The 20,965-nt window shown below is 31.8% G+C and overlaps 1 protein-coding gene across 1 annotated transcript in view; it reads right to left on the minus strand.

Annotated features, from left to right (window-relative positions):
• LOC140050256 (rho guanine nucleotide exchange factor 17-like) overlaps positions 1-20,965 on the minus strand; it is a 60,736-nt gene that overhangs the window by 18,976 nt on the left and 20,795 nt on the right. The window contains exons 3-5 of the mRNA XM_072095369.1: positions 13,034-13,216; positions 3,995-4,108; positions 3,460-3,552 (exon numbers count right to left, since the gene is read on the minus strand). Coding sequence (XP_071951470.1) covers positions 3,460-3,552; positions 3,995-4,108; positions 13,034-13,216 — 390 coding nt within the window. The remainder of the gene's footprint in view (positions 1-3,459; positions 3,553-3,994; positions 4,109-13,033; positions 13,217-20,965) is intronic.

The raw sequence follows: 20,965 nt of genomic DNA on the forward strand, positions 1-20,965 counted from the left end.
AACATCTAAAAATATACTGTTTGAATCATCCTTAATTTAAAATGTTAAAAATATATTGTCCCCCAAAGAAATAAAGATGAATAAAAGGCCATTTTGTAGTTTTAATCGAGTAATTCACTTTCGCCAACATAAAACGAGAAAAAAACAATTGCACTTTTTCTCTTTTCAAATCTATTTTTATAGTTGAGATAATATATTTATATATATATATATTTATTTTATTTAAGCGAATAAACTGCCCGGGACGTTTATTGTTAAGGGGGTTTTATGTGGGGTGGGACGTTTATTTTTTTGGGTGTAATAAACATGTATAATCAAATAAAAAATACCGCCTAGATTGGAAAAAATATAACACAATTAATATTAAGAAGTGATAAAATACATTAAAAATTGTATCAAAATTCTTTGTAAATTGTAGATCATGTCAATCAATGAATTCTACTATAAATAGTTATGTGTTATGTGTATAATGCATGTAGCATGGTGTTTATTTGAGGAAATAAATAATTTATTCGAGGGGTGTTTATTGAAAATTATGTTCTATGGGGGAGCCTTTATTCGCGGGAGGCATTTATTCAAAGCGGGGTGTTTATTCTAATAACGGACCAGTAATGAAAGAAAGTTCCTCACCAACTACTTTACAATACCAAGATTAATTTTTCTTGGAAGACCCAAATATGTAAATGGGTTGTTATGTATTTGATAGATAATTCTACCTTATGCTACAATTAGTTTGGGATAAATTCTCACTTTGGTCAAGATTTCATTTGATGTGCTGAATTATACACGAACACGCTTCTATAAATCATGATTCAGTGCCTTCTCAATTGTGACATACTTAAAACAAATTTGGCACCACCTTCATAACATCAATTAGACACAAAAACAGGTAACATGAAAATACACTTATGTTTTGATACAATTACAGAAATCGAATAAAAAAAGCAAGAAATGCTGGCGATAATATAGCAAGTAGGTCGAGTAATTCAACTTTGGCTCAGTGGGGTGTTCCTCCACTACACCCCCACCTGCCCCAACTATAACAAAACTGAAAATGTTCCCAATATTATATAATACAGTACAAATTTGAGAGGTATTTAAACTATTTGTATAATGTTCAATCCTTAATATCAGTATCACTGGAGTTCACTTTGGCATTTATAGGGAAACATGTTTAGTGAGTAAACAAATAATTCAAGATAAACAACATTTTTTTCATTCATTCAATTATGTTTGAGCCTAATACTTTTATATTATTTCAATTAAATGGATAAAAGAATTATCTGCCAGTCAAAATATTTTAAAAAACTTCGCCCCTGTCCCTGTTATGTTTCCCCTTTTCTTCTCCCCTCCAAAAAAAATTGCAAAAAGATCTGCACTTTCCTTGCTCTTAAAAATTCAAGAAATGCTTTATTTTTATGTTAGAACTGCTTTAATTCAATGTGATTATATATTTTTTTAATAATTTAAAACCAACTTTTTGTGTTTATTAATCATATTTAATTAGTTTAATTGCAACAAAATAAAAAGAGAAAACGAATATCAACAATATATGTGCATAATTTATGCTTAACGACAAATCTTTGATTAAAAAAAACCTCTCTTATCTGTATTTGATGAATCATGTTATGAGCTACTTAAAGTATAACATGCAGATAATATATAACCAGAGGCAGTGTTAGGCACAAGACATCATTTGAAATTGAATATTATGCAAGAGACAATTTACCATTAGGATAACTATTTTATTTTCTCTGTGAACTATTAAATAAGAAATAAATACTGTATCCTCTGGTATAATCCGCACCTCTTTAGAACACGAAATTGGGCCAACTGTTGGGGTAGGACTATATTAAAAGGGAAAGCCCCGGTTCAGAAAAAAATTGATTGGTATAAAGCATTTCTTGTAAAAACTCATCTGAACTGACTAGAGAGAGGCCTACATCCAGACCAAAAGTCAATACTGGGACTATAACTGGGATATGATCAGACATAAAGTTAGGGATGGGATTATAACCAAGAATATACAGTAATAAAAAATACAATTTAAAATGATATACCACAGTAAATGTCAAAATTATTCTCCTGCAGTAACTGCATTCAGTTTGCTATTTATACATGCAATTATAGCCAGTTTTCTGGGTATACTACACACCGTTTATTGCAGTCTGTCTCATAAACTTATGCAGTATAACGTGTATACCTCATTTCAGCAGAAGCAGACATTTATTTTTCATTCCTCAATCAGATTTATAAAAACCAACAGGCCAACAATAGATCTTGCAGCCAAATTAAAAACCAGGGCAAAATTTACCAATGTAGACATCCTTGCAATACAACAAGGGGGGTTTCCTACACACCATGAAACATCCGCTTTGCTCATAGCCTTTGGTTTGGTTTAGCAGTTAGATTATTGCATATTCATTGGTCTGCATTAATCTTGGGCCCAGTTGTCTTAAAGAGCAGTTCGTTCATTATATATTGATTATGCCACTGTTACAATTAATTCTATTTTAAGTATTTACACAAAGACTTCAATATGCTAATATACTTTTAAGTACTAGAATTCATTACCAAATCTAATTATACCAGCAGAAAATGAGAATACACAGTTTCACAAACAATGTATTTAAATTGCAGAATATTTATAGTTGATAATTGCTCAACTATTACTATAACCAATGGTCAGCTCCAGAGATCAAAGGGTTTACCTGTGGCTGCGACACGATCAGTTCCACACCCCCTGACAGACACTGTGCGCTATGGAGAATATGTACATAGTACAGTACTGTTTTGTTGCAGCCAGACATAATACCAATGGACTGTTCCTATCTTAGCCAGACGAGCTCAGTGTCCTGTTGTTAGATTGCTTTGGTGTAACAGATTATATGCAAACAATTGAATAGAAATGCATTTAGACCTTGCTGTAGCAATCACAAAATCAATTTGTTTTTCCTACGACAAACTACACTACCACGTTTTAAATCATATCAGTGATTATTAAGTCCCAAAAACCCCAGCATTGTAATCCATACACGACTATGGTTTGTGATCGAACCAGAACTCATTTCTTTGGGTTATGTAATCAGAATCAACCGATTTATTTAGTAATCCATTTTACCTGTTTCAAACTAAAAATAGTTGATACAGAAATTGGAACATTCCAATATGATACACATTTGGACAAAAATTTGGTATTGAAAGATTGAAATCAATAACAATTTAATCCAGTAATGATTAAAATTCAATCCAATTATCTGATGATTAATCCCAAGAAGCTTATTTACAGTGATGTAGCCACAAGAAATTTAAAAAAGGGAACAATCTCTGTTCAAGCCATAGGATTGTCAAAGACCGTTGTGAAAAAAAGGTCAGGTTGAAACCTTACCAACTGTACTGGTGGCTACGGCCCTTATTTGTGATAGTGTTCTTTTTTCATTAATAACTATATACACTTACCTTAATAATAAGCTCATAACGTGGAATTCGTTGAACAGGTTTTATGATAAGGTCATCAACACTCAGTTTTTCTTTATTCTCTCTCATACGATCCTAAAAAAGTGTTACATATACAATTTATAATAGATACTAACACCAGTAATTGCAAAACCATATTAAACACTTTTATATAGATATCTTTATAATGCAAAAGTGTCTGCATCACAGGGAGATTGTAAATAAGTCTGCAAAGGGCAAAATATACTTTATAAAGTATTTTGTCATCTTGTTTAGTAAATTGTTTAAATGCATTTTTGATATTATATCATTAGGTAGCATTCAACAGTAAATACTAATACAAAAGTACAAGATGATCTTTTGGGCTGATGTGGAACCCATAAGACCATATATGGAAAAGTTTGGAACAAATATGGAAAAGTTACGACCATATATGAAAAAGTTATGACCATAAATGTAAATGTGTATGTTTCTTGCTAGTTTTAACATAAAGCAAGGCACTTTTTCTTTGCTCTATGGTTATACCAAGTTTACTTACATCAAGAAACTTGTTGAATGCTGGTTTGGCCGATGCTTTTGATATAAGTTCTTTTGCTCGACTAAAGTTATTGATAAACGAAGTGTAAGTATCCAATAAGCTTTGCTTCGTAAACTGTAAAAAGAAAGAAAGAAGATAATTAGATAATCAATAGATCAAATATAATTTCAATTGTTGTTATCGGTTTCAACTTAGATGAATTCTCCCATTGAAATGTTTATTCCGAAATGTATTATGATTATTAATATTGTTATAAAATCAACAATCGATAAAAATGAAAAACGATTTTAAAATTTGTCACCCAAGTATGTCATAAACAATATTATATAACACCTAAATAAATTCCTGCCACTTGATTGGACGATTGTGGATCACATGGCGTGCAATAGTACACACTTATTAAACGATCGTTTAATAGTACTTTTTTTCATGTATGAAAAAAAAACTTTTTGCTTTTGGAATATATATTTTTTATACTATTTCTTTTTGGATATAACACAGTATGCAAGTTTCAGTTGCTGCAGTAACTGTTCAACAATACTGCAGAAACAGACCAATTTTGCCAAGATCTCTCGGCATACGCCTTGTGTAGCCTACGCCTTTCGTGTGAACTAGGCATTGGGGTTTCGCATCTCCACGCCACATCCTTGAGGTTATTAACGACCGCTACATACCCCAACTTAACTATGCAGCCTCTGATGTAGATTGGAGAGGCGTTACCATGGAGATGTGACTGAATGTAGGTCACCTTATTTATTTCCTTTATTGCAATGATCTCATTAAAAATCTCATAAATGCCAAGTTGGGATTTGCCAATCAGATATGTGATACTTTTCAATGTGTTGCACACAAATATACATAAGCAATTTCCTAAGACATTGTTTGGAAGATCTATAATTCCAACTAATTAAAAAAAAAATTAATATTATATTCAAAATGATTTAAACAATGCTATTTTATTACCATATCTGACAGGAGAATAGTCCCCGGTTATTAGACTAAGGGTAACAATTTATGGGGTGGGATTATACACGGACCACATTGAATTTACTAACTACTACTAATTTTTATCTATTCTGCCCAGTGAGAACCATGCCATTGTTTTAGCTTTCGACACACCAGTTCCATCCAATTTCCCTTATATTCCTGCATTCTCACTCCAGAGGACGATAAAGCATATTGATCGAAATGTCGAGAAACTCAACAGTTCTTTTCAGAACTATAATGTGGTTTACTACAAACTTTTTTATCAACATATTGATTTTTCCATGTAAACCTTCAAAGGACATATTACTACTATTTTACCAAATTTTCTCATTTTTTTGATATAATATCCAAACACTGAGGGTTAAAGTAAATTAATGTATTATCATATATCACAGTATATGTGTATTTAATGTATACACTGGGAGGGATACATTAATAATAGTTAGCTTCATAATAAATTGTATCATTAAATTTTTTTTTCTGCCGGCATTATAAAAATGTCTTAATAACGCTGATAATTCTAATTTATGATGAAGCTAAATATTATTAATTTATATCCTGCATTATATTAATATTAATAACGATTACTGAAACTGAACTGTAGAATTAATTTCTCCCGTACTTTGACAAATGCTGACTATACAGATTTCAGAAGATTACTACTATATTATACTCAGATACTCAGGTGGACCTCATATGAAAATGATGATGGGTTTTTTATAAATAATAACTACGGTATGGTAAACTCAAAACTCATCTCTTCAGAGAAGCATAATCACACGCTACTACTTGCACAGATCTTGGAAAACACAGCGCTTTGAAACCTTTGTCTCTTGCGCTTTATAAATGTTATTAGTTATCCGCAACGAAGTTGCAGGATAACTCCTTGTGATTGTACGAAATCATCATCATCTTTTTTTTCTTTATCTTCTTTCTTTCTGTAAATTTTGTGTCACCCGTATCTGTAAAACTTGCAAACATAACATTTCGTAACTTTCTCAACATATCTTCATTCATATGAAGTTGTGCAGCGAAGCTTTTCAGGATGTTTACAATTGCGCAACGTGACTTACGCGCGATTTAACGATTTTCTCGTATTTAACATAGGTCAAAAACCAAATAACATTTTAAATTGAAACTTTTCAAAAGTTTAATTTATATCATGCGCTAACTTTCTGTTGAAAAAAAATTGCGTGTTTTACACAAAGTTACGCGCGCACGCGCATTTAAAATTTCAAAATGCGCAAAATTAATTTATAATCAACTTTCTACGCGTTTCATGTCATTTTAAGCATGTCAAAAATTCCCACGCGTGCGCAAATTTTAACGTGTGCGGTGCGCACGTAGCGTGGAAAACATATTTTTTTCGCGTGATTTATGTTTTTCCAGCCTTTTCTAGTAATTTTACCAACTTTTAAACAATTTCGACTTAAAGTTACGTCATACGAGCACGTCGAATTGGACAATTTGCGCGCGTTTTTGATGAAAAAGTTCAAAAATTCGTCAAAATTATGCCTTTTTTTAAACAGTCGTAATTTCTAAACTGCACGGTCAACTTTGAATGACAATGAAAAAATGACATTTTCTGGAAGTTGATGAGTTGCAGATATCGGATCATGTATTAATATGGCTAACCGGACATTGTGACGTCATCGTGTGGCCACGCGAATATACAATTTAGGATTTTTGTATCTTTCTTCATAGCTCATCACATTTAATAGAGCGCTTCTCCACTTATTCGTTTATCATTTTCACCCCGATTTTAATATTGTGTAGGTCAATCAACTATCTTTCGCATGAATTAACTTTTTTTTAATTTTTGTGACGTCATCATGCCTAAAAATTTAAATTACGTGTGGCATTAATTTCATCTTTACAGTAAATTTTAATCTGTTATAGCTCGTAAGAATAAAATCTGATAATCACGATTAAAGCGTTTTCTAGAAGCTATTTGATTGCACATAGGAAATCATGTGAAAATTTTGCCAATCGGATGTTGTGACGTCATCATATGGCCAGTTAAATAAAAAAAGTCGTATTTTCATCTTTTGCGTCATAATTCATTACATTTAAAAGAGCGCGCATCAATATTTTACGTATTTTAATTTCTTCTACACATTAATATGTTGTTGCCGAGATAATTTCCTTCCGAAATTGCTACCTTAGTGTTTCATTTTGATACCGTCTCCATGTTAAAAATTGAAATAAATGGCGGGTCCCGTAATTTCACCTATTCTACACTGTATATAATATATATACAGATTATACTGTTTGTACTATATACTATATGACACAAAATTGACAGAATTCAGCACTAACAACTATTATCATATTCATCAGTTCAGGTCATAATGCCATAATGGTTTTCTGTGTGGAATATTCCAACGTATGACGTGCACGTGGCGTTTGTCGTGCGGATAACTAACTCGTCAAAGTGACGAGTTACATGTCTAGTTTATTATTATTATTATTATTATTATATGATACACACATCTAAAAAATACCCCTTTTTTATTATTTACAAAAATAGTAGTAATATATTGTTTAAAGGTTTGCATGGCGAAATCAATATTAATGTTAATATATAAAAGTTTAATTTAATAGCCTTTCTTTTCCATAGCTAATATATGAAAAAAGTAATATATGAAAGATAGTACAGTAGATAATAGTAATACTGGGCTCTCTGCATGCAGCACCCTTAGCCAGCATCTGTGCCCCATAAATTAGCATTGCATATAAAGGTATTGGCAGTCTTTTCACCATACCATTCCGAAGCTAAAGCTGTAAAAGCAATTTTTAAGTAGGCCAGACTTATTTCCTCTTTTTGCTGAAGAACTAAAAAGAAGGTGTATCTTATATAATAATAACTTGCACTGATGAAGAGCTAACTCTGCTAATTTTTCTGGCTGTTTTACTTTTTGGTTATCCGCAACGAAGTTGCAGGATAACCTCTTGTGATTGTACGAAATCATCATCATCATCATCATCATCATCAACAACTTTTTATTCTTCTTCTTTCTTTCTGTATGATTTTTGTGTAACGCTTTTCTCTGAAACTTGCAAACATAACATTTTGTTAACTATGTTAACATTTTGACATTTATGTAACGTCGTCAAGCGAAGCTTTTCATGATGTTTACAATTGCGCAACGTGACGTACGCGCGATTTAACGATTTTCTCGTATTTAACATATGTCGAAAACCAAATAACATTTTAAAGTGAAACTTTGCAAAAGTTTAATTTATATCATGCGCTAACTTTCTGTTGAAAAAAAATTGCGTGTTTTACATAAAGTTACGCGCGCACGCGCATTTAAAATTTCAAAATGCGCGAAATTAATTTATAATCAACTTTCTACGCGTTTCATGTCGTTTTAAGCATGTCAAAAATTCCCACGCGTGCGCACATTTTTACGTGTGCAGTGCGCACGTAGCATTGAAAACGTATTTTTTTCGCGTGATTTATGTTTTTCCAGCCTTTTCATGTAATTTTACCAAATTTTTAACAATTTCGACTTAAAGATACGTCATACGAGCACGTCGAATTGGACAATTTGCGCGCGTTTTTTATGAAAAGGTTAAAAAATTCGTTTAAAATATGCCTTTTTTTAAACAGTCGTAATTTCTAAACTAGACGGTCAACTTTTTGTGGATGGCATATTCTGGAAGTAGATGAGTTGTAGATATCGGATCAGGTATTAATATGGCTAACCGGACATTGTGACGTCATCGTATGGCCACGCGAATATAAAATTTAGGATTTTTGTATCTTTCGTCATAGCTCATCACATTGAATAGAGCGCATCTCCACTTATCCGTTTTCCATTTTCACCCCGATTTTGATATTGTCTAGGTCAATCAACTATCTTTCGCATGAGTGAAAAATATTTTAATTTTTATGACGTCATCATGCCTAAAAATTGAAATCACGTGTGGCATCAATTTCATCTTTACAGTAAATTTTAATCTGTTATAGCTCGTAAGAATAAAATGTGATAATCACGATTAAAACTTTTTCTGGAAGCTATTGGATTGTAGATACGAAATTATGTTAAAATGTTGCCAATCGGATGTTGTGACGTCATCATATGGCCAGTTAAATAAAAAAGGTCGTATTTTCATCTTTTGCGTCATAATTCATTACATTTAAAAGAGCGCGCATCAATATTTCACGTATTCAAATTTCTTCTACACGCTAATACGTTGTTGCTGAGATAATTTCCTTTCGGAATTGCTACCTTCGCGTTTCATTTTAAAACCGTCAACATGTTAAAAATTGCAATAAATAGCGGGTCCCGTAAGTTCACATATTCTACACTGTATGTGATATGGATACAGATTATACTGTGTATACTATATATGAATTTATATATAGATAAAATTCAGCAATAACAACATATCATATTCTTCAGTTCAGGTCATAATGCCAACGTGAACACTTCCTTTTGTCCTCAACCTATCCCCTTAATGTTAATGTTGCACCACTTGCGCGGCGGATAACCAAACTCGTCAAAGTGACGAGTTACATGTCTAGTATCGTTTTGATTTAGTTCTTTGCTTTTATTTGTATCTCCATTGAGATCCAGCCACTGCTACACACATTTATATAATAGAAAATATAAGGAAAATACAACTTTTTTCTGTTTCTCTAATTAAAGTAATTTCTATATAAGGAAAATATAACTTCAGTAATTTTATTTCTTTTAAATTTTGTAAAATAATATTTTTAAAATGGTGGTAAACAAGGTTTTTTAAAGGCAAAGGCCTAGCAGTCAGTAGTCGACAAAATTAAAACACAATAATAGCCTGGATTCATAATATAAAGTGCCTAATGTTGTAAAACCTCTATTAGGCACTATACATATTATTATCCGGGACCGCTTCTTCCTTGGCTGTTTTGAAATTAATATTCCTAAAAATTGAATTATCTATACTGTACACTTTGTCATAAAAGATACCGTTTACATAAAAATAACCAATAAACTAGATGTGCATAATTATCATTATTCTAAACTGCTGTCTAATATCACAATACCCTAAATGTATGTATGGGTGTGTCTCGTATTACTCATACAAAGCCAAGTATGTTTGAATATAAATATTCATATTCCTAATTTCTATAATAATTGCTATCATAGTATGGAATGAAATTTGCTCAACAACTGATGTTGCAATCATATAAATATATTATCATATTAATATATTATTACATGCTGGAAGTATACAGTTTATTATATAACAGCATTAAGCGTGGTTCCCACTAGCGACTCAATGTAACGCAACGCAGCGACGTATCGACACAAAGTGCTGTATTGCGTAATCACAAGTGAGAACCGACGACGCAACAATGCTGCAAATATCGCAGGTTTGATTTCACGCAGACGGGGCAAACACAGTTATTGGAAGGCCATTTTCTGACGTTGCGTAGATTTGTGTTCTGTTGCGTCGATAGTGAGGAACCAAGCTTTGCAATGAGATATACGCCAGATACTCTAAATTGTCTATTAATTAGCAGATTTAATGGTTTATGTACTGTATGTACTATACATTGATGGAGTGTTTGAAACAAAATCATTTAACTCTGACACGATTTGAACCAAGCAGTGCCACAACCAAGTAAACCGTAAAAATGTAATTGAGACAGTATTTGTAGAAATGTTTAAATGTTGTTATACTGCTCCTTTAAATTTTATGATTAAAAAAAATAGATAGCATATCGTAACTGCGATAAAAGAAAATTACTGATCATTTTTTTTAATGAAAATAAAAATTTAACAATTTGTAAAGATTGTGTGTGACAAGGTCAGCAGACTACTTTGCCTCGACAAAACTTGATTTAACATAAATACTCCTATGGGACAAGGGATGCATTAGCATTAACAATTACTGACAGAATAGTCATACCTTTAGTGTAGATTTGTAAAGCCTACAAAAGCCTTTATTTGTTTAATCATATGTACTGAAATTTATCTAAACCAAACATTTCTAAATTAGTAAATCAGTTTAGATTTATTAATTAAAAAACTCTTCCTTCGTTATTATGTAGTCATGACATAAGTCATTTAATTCCTAAGGGACCATATCAAAATTATTATACTGCAGTAATTAAATTTTTACTGCAATAATGTATGATGTTGGATTGTTTATGGTGTGTGTGTTTAGGATTACCCACAAAATACTTGCTAAATATTAAAAATAATATTTATTAAAACCTAATCCAATGATGCTATGATTAATAAAAACACTAAAATCGTTTTAAAATCGTATTGTCATGATATATTGTTGCTCTCAATCTCTCAACCAATAGGATGAAAACTTGTTAGATTTCTTTTGTTTAATATGTACAGTATGAAAAATGCATATTATCTATTTATCTTCGGTCGTTTCATCCTAGTGTAAATGCAGTAACCACAGTAGAATAATTTGATATGGTCCCTAACAGTATGTTTATTACCTTTAACAACAACATTGTGGGGATTGATTGGAAATTCCTCTTTTATTACCATTCAACCTATGTGTTCATCCTAAGCCGGGATTCATTTGGAATGAGTTGCTAGTGTGAACAGTCATTAACAAAGTTTTACCCATACTAAAATACTTGGTCTGTGTGAACAAAGCTTTTTTTTTTTGTATCTCCATTGAGATCCAGCCACTGATACCCACAGCATTGTCAATTTTGTATCTCCATTAAGATCCAGCCACTGATACCCACAGCATTGTCATTTTGTATCTCCATTGAGATCCAGCCACTGATACCCACAGCATTGTCAATTTTTCAGTAATTTGCCTTTGGATTTATTAATTATACAGTGTTATTAATTATCTAATGTAAATATTGCAATCTTTTAAAAATTAATTAAAAACTTGTAAAAAATATATATAAATATTAATTTCATACTCATCCAACAGCGAGTACAAACTCCCCCATTACAGAATGAGGTAAACTAAATTAATAGTTTATCGTGCTTATATAAAAACTAAGTCTCATTTTAAAATACAGTATAACAGTTTAGCCAAAACAGGCTATACAACTAACACTAGCACTAGCGTACATTAACCCATTGTAGACCAGTTTCATGCTAAGTTTAAGTATCAATAAAATGTATGAATAAATTAATCGAACAAACTTAATGAGAATCTTGGAAGAATTACAATCAAAAGACAAATTGAATTTCAAGTCACGATACATCGTTGGTGTTTAAGAGCAAGGCAACGTGTCTTATCAATCAATTATCGGCAGCCAATCAGGATAAATTGTTAGTTTCTCAATTGCCAATAGTAACGAGATAATTTAATAGGAGGTTGTTCAGGTTTATTGATTCTGAACTAACTGTACTTTTTGTAACATAAAACCAATGAAAAAAGGAAAATTCCGAGATGCTGACTAATATTTTTATCAATATCCAATCTTTTTTTTAGTTGACTGAAAAGGGACTGAAGAGAATTAGGGCTTAAATTCACTTACAGTATAAAAACACAATCTTAGTACCTGAAAAAGAACTACAGTAGTGGAACATAAAACCATTGAAATGAAAAAAGAAAAATTCCGAGATGCTGACTAATATTTTTATCAATATCCAATCATACATTTTTTTAGTTGACAGAGGAAAAAGGGACTGAAGAGAAATAGGGCTTAAATTCACTTGTGAAAACACAACCTGAACAGTACCTGAAAAAGAACTACAGCAGGTCGCATTTTAGTTCTTTCAGTAAAGGTTTTCAACTTTGACCTATCCAACAACAAGTAATTTGACCAATCATGATGCAATGTATCATCCAGAACTGTGATTGATCAACTCAGTGTTTATGCCTACGTTATTGTGTTGTATCTAAGTATGAACCAAGCTTTAACTGGCTGACTTAGGCTACATTTCACACTGTTGAATTCCTACTATTCACCTACTGTATTATCATCTACCGTATTATAAATACTACCAGAGCATACAAATCTCTGGTCTAAAGACACTACCACCACATTTATATTATGTGCATTTAAAAATATATAAAAATTTGTGTATTATAATTAGGGCAGTAACATAAAAAAAAACTTACCGAAGATGTAAAAATATCTCCAATCTTTTGAATTTCATTCCACTCTTTCACACGTGGTTGAAGCTGTCGTAGAAACAGCCGATGGTTATGCAATATTTCTGGAACTTTGTAAAACATGATGTCAACGATGCTTGGATCACATATTCCGCTGTTTTCAGGACTTTTCAGCGGTTCATAATAATTCTAAGAAAACAAATGTTTTACTTTTAAAAGATAATAATGAAGTATAAGTTTTTTTGGAAAAACCTCACTGTACATAAATGCTACTGTACCTACAAAAATTGTACTGTATGCTCTGGCGTATCATTATTGATAATACTACTTGTAACCTTATCAAGATAATGGATTCTTTTGTACAGAGGCACGCAATATCATCATCCGGACATTTTTATTCTTGATCGTTTTACAAGAGTCTTTTGTAATTAATACTACTTGTAACCTTATCAAGATAATGGATTCTTTTGTACAGAGGCACGCAATATCATCATCCGGACATTTTTATTCTTGATCGTTTTACAAGAGTCTTTTGTAAAACGACTACTTATACAACAACAAAATAACTGTAGATAACAAACGATTCATTTTTTTAAAGAAATTAATTTCTTAACCTTGGTTTAGTAAAGATGTATAAACAAGTATTTCATCAAGTACAGAGGCATAGAATATCATCATACGGACATTTCTTTATTGCTGATCGACATTTCATAAAACAAACGATTCCTTTTTAAGAAATTATTTTTTTCAACCCTGGTTTAGTAAAGATGTATAAACAAGTATTTCATCAAGTACAGAGGCATAGAATATCATCATACGGACATTTCTTTATTGCTGATCGACATTTCATAAAACAAACGATTCCTTTTTAAGAAATTAATTGTTTCAACCCTGGTTTAGTAAAGATGTATAAACAAGTATTTCATCAAGTACAGAGGCATAGAATATCATCATACGGACATTTCTTTAATTGCTGATCGACATTTCATAAAACAAACGATTCCTTTTTAAGAAATAAATTTTTTCAACCCTGGTTTAGTAAGATGTATAAACAAGTATTTCATCAAGTACAGAGGCATAGAATATCATCATACGGACATTTCTTTAATTGCTGATCGACATTTCATAAAACAAACGATTCCTTTTTAAGAAATTAATTTTTTCAACCCTGGTTTAGTAAGATGTATAAACAAGTATTTCATCAAGTACCAGATGGAAATTCATTACCGTTCAAACATATTAATTGAGTATTACTCATACCACAATGGGTGTGGTTAGTTATCATTGCTTTAACAAAGACTCTATTGTATAATTTAATGTCGATTTCTCCTATTAATTTCTTTCTTCATACAGTATTCAAATATAGTCGGATATAAAACAAAATAAAGGAGAGAAACAGTGTACAGTATCCGATCATTTTGTAATTAAAAAAATTGAAAAATTGATTGACTTTTTATAATTAAAAAATATATTGTCCTGAAAAAAAAATTTTTTTACACATTTTTTTGTTAAATATGCAATTTTTATGTCACAAAATAGTTATTCACTTTGACCAAAAATTGGATTGGCAACAAAATTATTTACCTGAAAAAACTGTAATTTAAAGGCAAAAAACAGTCAAATTGTCTGACAATGGGATTTTGATTAAATTTAAGTTTTATTTTTTTTTTCATTTTTTTTAAATGGAGTTGAATAACTACAAAATGGCCTATTGAAAGTCCGATTTTATAAATCTTTATTTTTCATGATTTTGCGGGTCAATACATCTTTAAATTTAGTACATACATTATGTTATTAATCTATATTTCATTTCAATAATTTGTCTGCTTTTTTGTTCAATTCTAAGAAATTTATTTTCTACAAAACAGCATTACAACGAAGAGTTAACCCTAACATAAAGTCCTATAATAAATAACGCCTTATGCGGATTTCAGTTGCTTTTTACAGATTATAACTGTAATTTTCATTGAGTTCTCAATGATCTCCCAAGACAAATTACATACTGCTTTTCAACTAAACAGTTTCTTCGTATTTCTATTCATCTTTTAAGGTCATTTAGCGCTGAAATAATTGTGTTCACCTTATAACAAAGTGTACTAAAAGTCACCTTCAGTTTTCTTGAAACATTGTTCACAATATAATGACACTGCTGCCCAAAGTCATTTATGATTTACAGTACTAAGGTTTTAATTTTGGCAGGTTTTTTTTTATACTGCTCTGCTCAAAGTCGTTTATAATTTTACCATGTTCTTTTTAACCGAAATGATTTGTAAATGTCAACAAACCAGAATCATTTTACCACAATCTTAATAGTGGGGATGGGGGGGGGGGTGATGTCGTGTAGGATGGTGAGGGGGAAAGAGGCAAATCCAGGACTTTGAAGTAGGATTGGGAGTTGGGACCAGGTCCTTAAATGGCAAAGCAAACTATTTTGCATTATAATTTTCAAAATATCCCACCCTTTTGTATCTGCATATGGGGAGGAGGAAGTAAAATGATTTATTATGGGAGAAATTGTGTCTAAATTATGTCTTCTTGCTTACCAAGTTCGATAAAGCTTAATGACACTAAAAATATATGGTTTCATAACAATTTTGGAATTTCTTTAGATTTAATTATTCAACAAAATTAAGATAAGAATGCAATGGGAATAATTGAGTTATTACAAAACAATTGAGTTTATTACAGAACATCTCTGATAGTACTATAATGATTACATGACGATATTATGTATACAATATTGCTATACAATTTGCAACAGTCCCTCATTGTAGTTCATACTGTGTTATACTGTAGTATATGAGCCATGATTCACAAAAATTAAATTACCCATTAAAACGAGTGTTTTGATTTCTTTATTTACCTGTGATGGAATGGAATAACCTTGACCTATTTTGAAAAGTCACAATAAGATCACATGCTGGTTTACTTTGAGGAGGTCATAAGAGCCTGAAAATCCTAGGCCTAAACTTAAGCATGGTTTATGCGCAATTCCATGTCATTGTTTAAATCCAAGTTAAGCCCGACCACGAGGGACGGTAATTCCAAAAACGAGCTGTTTGTGAACAGTGAATTATATACGTCATCAGAGAGGTTTTAATGTAGGCCTATACTGCAGTAAACCATGAGACCCTCTTAAAATGACAAAACATTTGAGCTCTTTACACCAACCCCTAAAAATAGTAATATCGATACCTACCAATTATACATGGTAGGCTAGTACAAAAATATTTGTGTTTATTGGTTATCCGCAACGAAGTTGCAGGATAACCTCTTGTGATTGTACGAAATCATCATCATTGGTTATCCGCAACGAAGTTGCAGGATAACCTCTTGTGATTGTACGAAATCATCATCATCATCATCATCAACTTTTTATTAGTTATCCGCACTATGGCGGATAACTCCTTGTAACTGTCCTGTTTCATCATCTTTTTTTTTTTCTGTATTATTCTTCTTTCTTTCTGTCATTTTTGTGCAGAGCGTATCTCTAAAACGTGTAAAGTTAACATTTTATAACTTTGTCAACATATGGGCAATCACGTGAAGTTGTGCTTTCCTATAATTGAATGACGTCAGAGTTGCGCAACATGACTTACGCGCGTTTTTATGAATTTCGCGTATTTAACATAGATCAAAAACCATATAATAATTTAAATTGAAACTTAGCAAAAGTCTAATTTATATCGTGCGCTAACTTTTTGTGCACTAAAAATGGCATGTTTTACACAAAGTTACGCGCGCACGCGCGTTTAAAATTTTCCAATGCGAAAAATCAATTTCTAATCAACTTTATACGCGTTTCATGTCATTTTGAGCATGTCAAAAATTCCCACACGTGCGCAAATTTTTACGCGCGTGGTGCACACGTAGCGTTAAAAACGTCATTTTTTCGAGTGATTTATGTTTTTCCAGCCTTTTCTAGTAATTTTACCAACTTTTGAATAATTTCGACTTCAAATTACGTCATACGAGCACGTAGAAAATGATAATTTGCGAGCTTTTTTGATGAAAAACTTCAAAAATTCGTCAAAATTAAGCCTTTTTTTAAACAATCGTAATTTCTAAACTAAACGGTAAAAATTATTTTTATTACATATTCTGGAAGTTGATGAGTTGTAGATATCAGATCATGCATTAATATGGCTAACCGGACATTGTGACGTCATCGTATGGCCACGCGAATATGAAATTTAGGATTTTTGTATCTTTTGTCATAACTCCTCACATTTAATAGAGGGCATCTCCACTTATCCGTTTTCCATTTTCACCCCGATTTTGATATTGTCTAGGTCAATGAACTATCTTTAGCATGAGTTGAAAATATTTTAATTTTTATGACGTCATCATGCCTAAAAATTTAAATTACGTGTGGCATTAATTTCATCTTTACAGTAAATTTCAATCTGTTATAGCTAGTAAGAATAAAATGTGATAATCACGATTAAAACGTTTTCTTGAAGCTATTGGATTGTAGATACAAAATCATGTGAACATTTTGCCAATCGGATGTGGTGACGTCATCATATGGCCAGTTAAATAAAAAAAGTCGTATTTTCATCTTTTGCGTCATAGTTCATTACATTTAAAAGAGCGCGCATTAATATTTCACGTATTCAAATTTCTTCTACACGTTAATATGTTGTTGCTGAGATAATTTCCTTCCAAAATTGCTACCTTCGCGTTTCATTTTAAAACCATCAACATGTTAAAAATTGCAATAAATAGCGGGTCCCGTAATTTCCCCTATTCTACACTGTATGTGATATGTATACAGATTACACTGTGTATACTATATATGAATCAAAATAATAGAATTCAGCAGCAATAACAACATATCATAGTCTTCAGTTCAGGTCATAATGCCATAATCTTTTTCCGTGTGCAATATTCCAACGTATGGCGTGGACGTGGCGTTTGTCGTGCGGATAACTAACTCGTCAAAGTGACGAGTTTCATGTCTAGTTCTTCTTCTTTCTTTCTGTATGATTTTTGTGTAACGCTTTTCTCTAAAACTCGCAAACATAACATTTTGTTAACTATGTTAACATTTTGACATTTATGTAACGTCGTCAAGCGAAGCTTTTCATGATGTTTACAATTGCGCAACGTGACGTACGCGCGATTTAACGATTTTATCGTATTTAACATATGTCGAAAACCAAATAACATTTTAAAGTGAAACTTTTCAAAAGTTTAATTTATATCATGCGCTAAATTTCTGTTGAAAAAAAATTGCGTGTTTTACACAAAGTTACGCGCGCACGCACATTTAAAATTTCAAAATGCGCAAAATTAATTTATAATCAACTTTCTACGCGTTTCATGTCGTTTTAAGCATGTCAAAAATTCCCACGCGTGCGCACATTTCTACGTGTGCGGTGCGCACGTAGCATTGAAAACGTATTTTTTTCGCGTGATTTATGTTTTTCCAGCCTTTTCTAGTAATTTTACCAAATTTTAAACAATTTCGACTTAAAGATACGTCATACGAGCACGTCGAATTGGACAATTTGCGCGCGTTTTTTATAAAAAGGTTAAAAAATTCGTTTCAAATATGCCTTTTTTTAAACAGTCGTAATTTCTAAACTAGACGGTCAAATTTTTGTGGATGACATATTCTGGAAGTAGATGAGTTGTAGATATCGGATCAAGTATTAATATGGCTAACCGGACATTGTGACGTCATCGTATGGCCACGCGAATATAAAATTTAGTATTTTTATATCTTTCGTCATAGCTCATCACATTGAATAGAGCGCATCTCCACTTATCCGTTTTCCATTTTCACCCCGATTTTGATATTGTCTAGGTCAATCAACTATCTTTCGCATGAGTTAAAAATATTTTAATTTTTTTGACGTCATCATGCCTAAAAATTTAAATCACGTGTGGCATCAATTTCATCTTTACAGTAAATTTTAATCTGTTATAGCTCGTAAGAATAAAATGTGATAATCACGATTAAAACTTTTTCTGGAAGCTATTAGATTGTAGATATGAAATTATGTAAAAATGTTGCCAATCGGATGTTGTGACGTCATCATATGGCCAGTTAAATAAAAAAAGTCGTATTTTCATCTTTTTCGTCATAATTCATTACATTTAAAAGAGCGCGCATCAATATTTAACGTATTCAAATTTCTTCTACACGCTAATACGTTGTTGCTGAGATAATTTGCTTTCGGAATTGCTAACTTCGCTTTTCATTTTAAAACCATCAACATGTTAAAAATTGCAATAAATAGTGGGTCCCGTAATTTCACCTATTCTACACTGTATGTGATATGGATACAGATTATACTGTGTATACTATATATGAATTTAAATAATAAAATTCAGCAATAACAACAGATCATATTCTTCAGTTCAGGTCATAATGCCAACGTGAACACTTCCTTTTGTCCTCAACCTATCCCCTTAATGTTAATGTTGCACCACTTGCGCGGCGGATAACCAAACTCGTCAAAGTGACGAGTTACATGTCTAGTCATTGGTTATCCGCAACGAAGTTGCAGGATAACCTCTTGTGATTGTACGAAATCATCATCATCTTTTTAGTTATCCGCATTCAGCGGATAACTCCTTGTAACTGTCCTGTTACTTTTTTAGTTATCCGCAATGAGCGGATAACTCCTTGTAACTGTCCTGTTACTTTTTAGTTATCCGCTTAGTAGCGGATAACTCCTTGTAACTGTATGAAATCATCTTTTTTTTTTTTTTTTTCTGTATTATTCTTTCTTTCTGTCAATTTTGTGTCTCGCGTATCTCAAAAACTTGTAAACAAAACATTTTATAACTTTGTCAACATGTGGGCATCCACGTGAAATTGTGCACCTCCTATTGTGAATGACGTCAAAATTGCGCAACGTGATTTACGCGCGTTTTAACGAATTTCGCGTATTTAACATAGATCGAAAACCATAGAGCAATTTAAATTGAAACTTAACAAAAGTTTAATTTATATCTTGCGCTAACTGACTGTGGAAAAAAAATGGCATGTTTCACACGAAGTTACGCGCGCACGGGCGTTTAAAATTTCAAAATGCGAAAAATCAATTTCTAATCAACTTTCTACGCGTTTCATGTCATTTTGAGCATGTCAAAAATTCCCACGCGCGCGTATATTTTTGCTCGCACGGTGCGCACGTAGCGTTGAAAATAAATTTTTTCCTCGTGATTCATGTTTTTCCAGCCTTTTCTAGTAATTTTACCAACTTTTGAACAATTTTGACCTAAAATTACGTCATACGGGCACATCCAATTGGATAATTTCCGTGCGTTTTTGATGAAAAAGTTCAAAAATTTGTCAAAATTCGTCAAAATTTTGCCTTTTTTTAAACATTCATAGATTCTAAACTACGAGGTGAACTTTTTTTAAATTATATATTCTGGAAGTTGATGAGTTGTAGATATGGAATCATGCATTAATAAAGCTAATCGGACATTATAACGTCATCGTATGGCCACGCGAATATAAAATATAGGATTTTTATATCTTTCGTCATAGCGCATCACATTTAATAGAGCGCATCTCCAATTATCTGTTTTCCATTTTTACCCCGATTTTTATATTATCTAGGTCAATCAACTATCTTTCGTATGAGTTAAAAATAATTTAATTTTTATGACGTCATCATGTCTAAAAATGTAAATAACGTGGGGCACTTATTTTCGTCTTTACAGTAAATTTCAATCTGTTATAGCTCGTCAGAATAAAACGTGATAATCATGATTAAAACGTTTTCTGGAAGCTATTGGATTGTAGATACGAATTTATGTAAACATTTTCCCAATCGGATGTTGTGACGTCATCATATGACCAGTTAAATAAAAAAAGTCGTATTTTCATCTTTTGCGTCATAATTCATCACATTTAAAAGAACGCGCATCAATATTTTACGTATTTAAATTTCTTCTACACATTAATATGTTGTT

The sequence above is a fragment of the Antedon mediterranea genome, chromosome 5 (assembly GCF_964355755.1).
Source record: "Antedon mediterranea chromosome 5, ecAntMedi1.1, whole genome shotgun sequence".
Lineage (NCBI taxonomy): Eukaryota > Metazoa > Echinodermata > Crinoidea > Comatulida > Antedonidae > Antedon > Antedon mediterranea.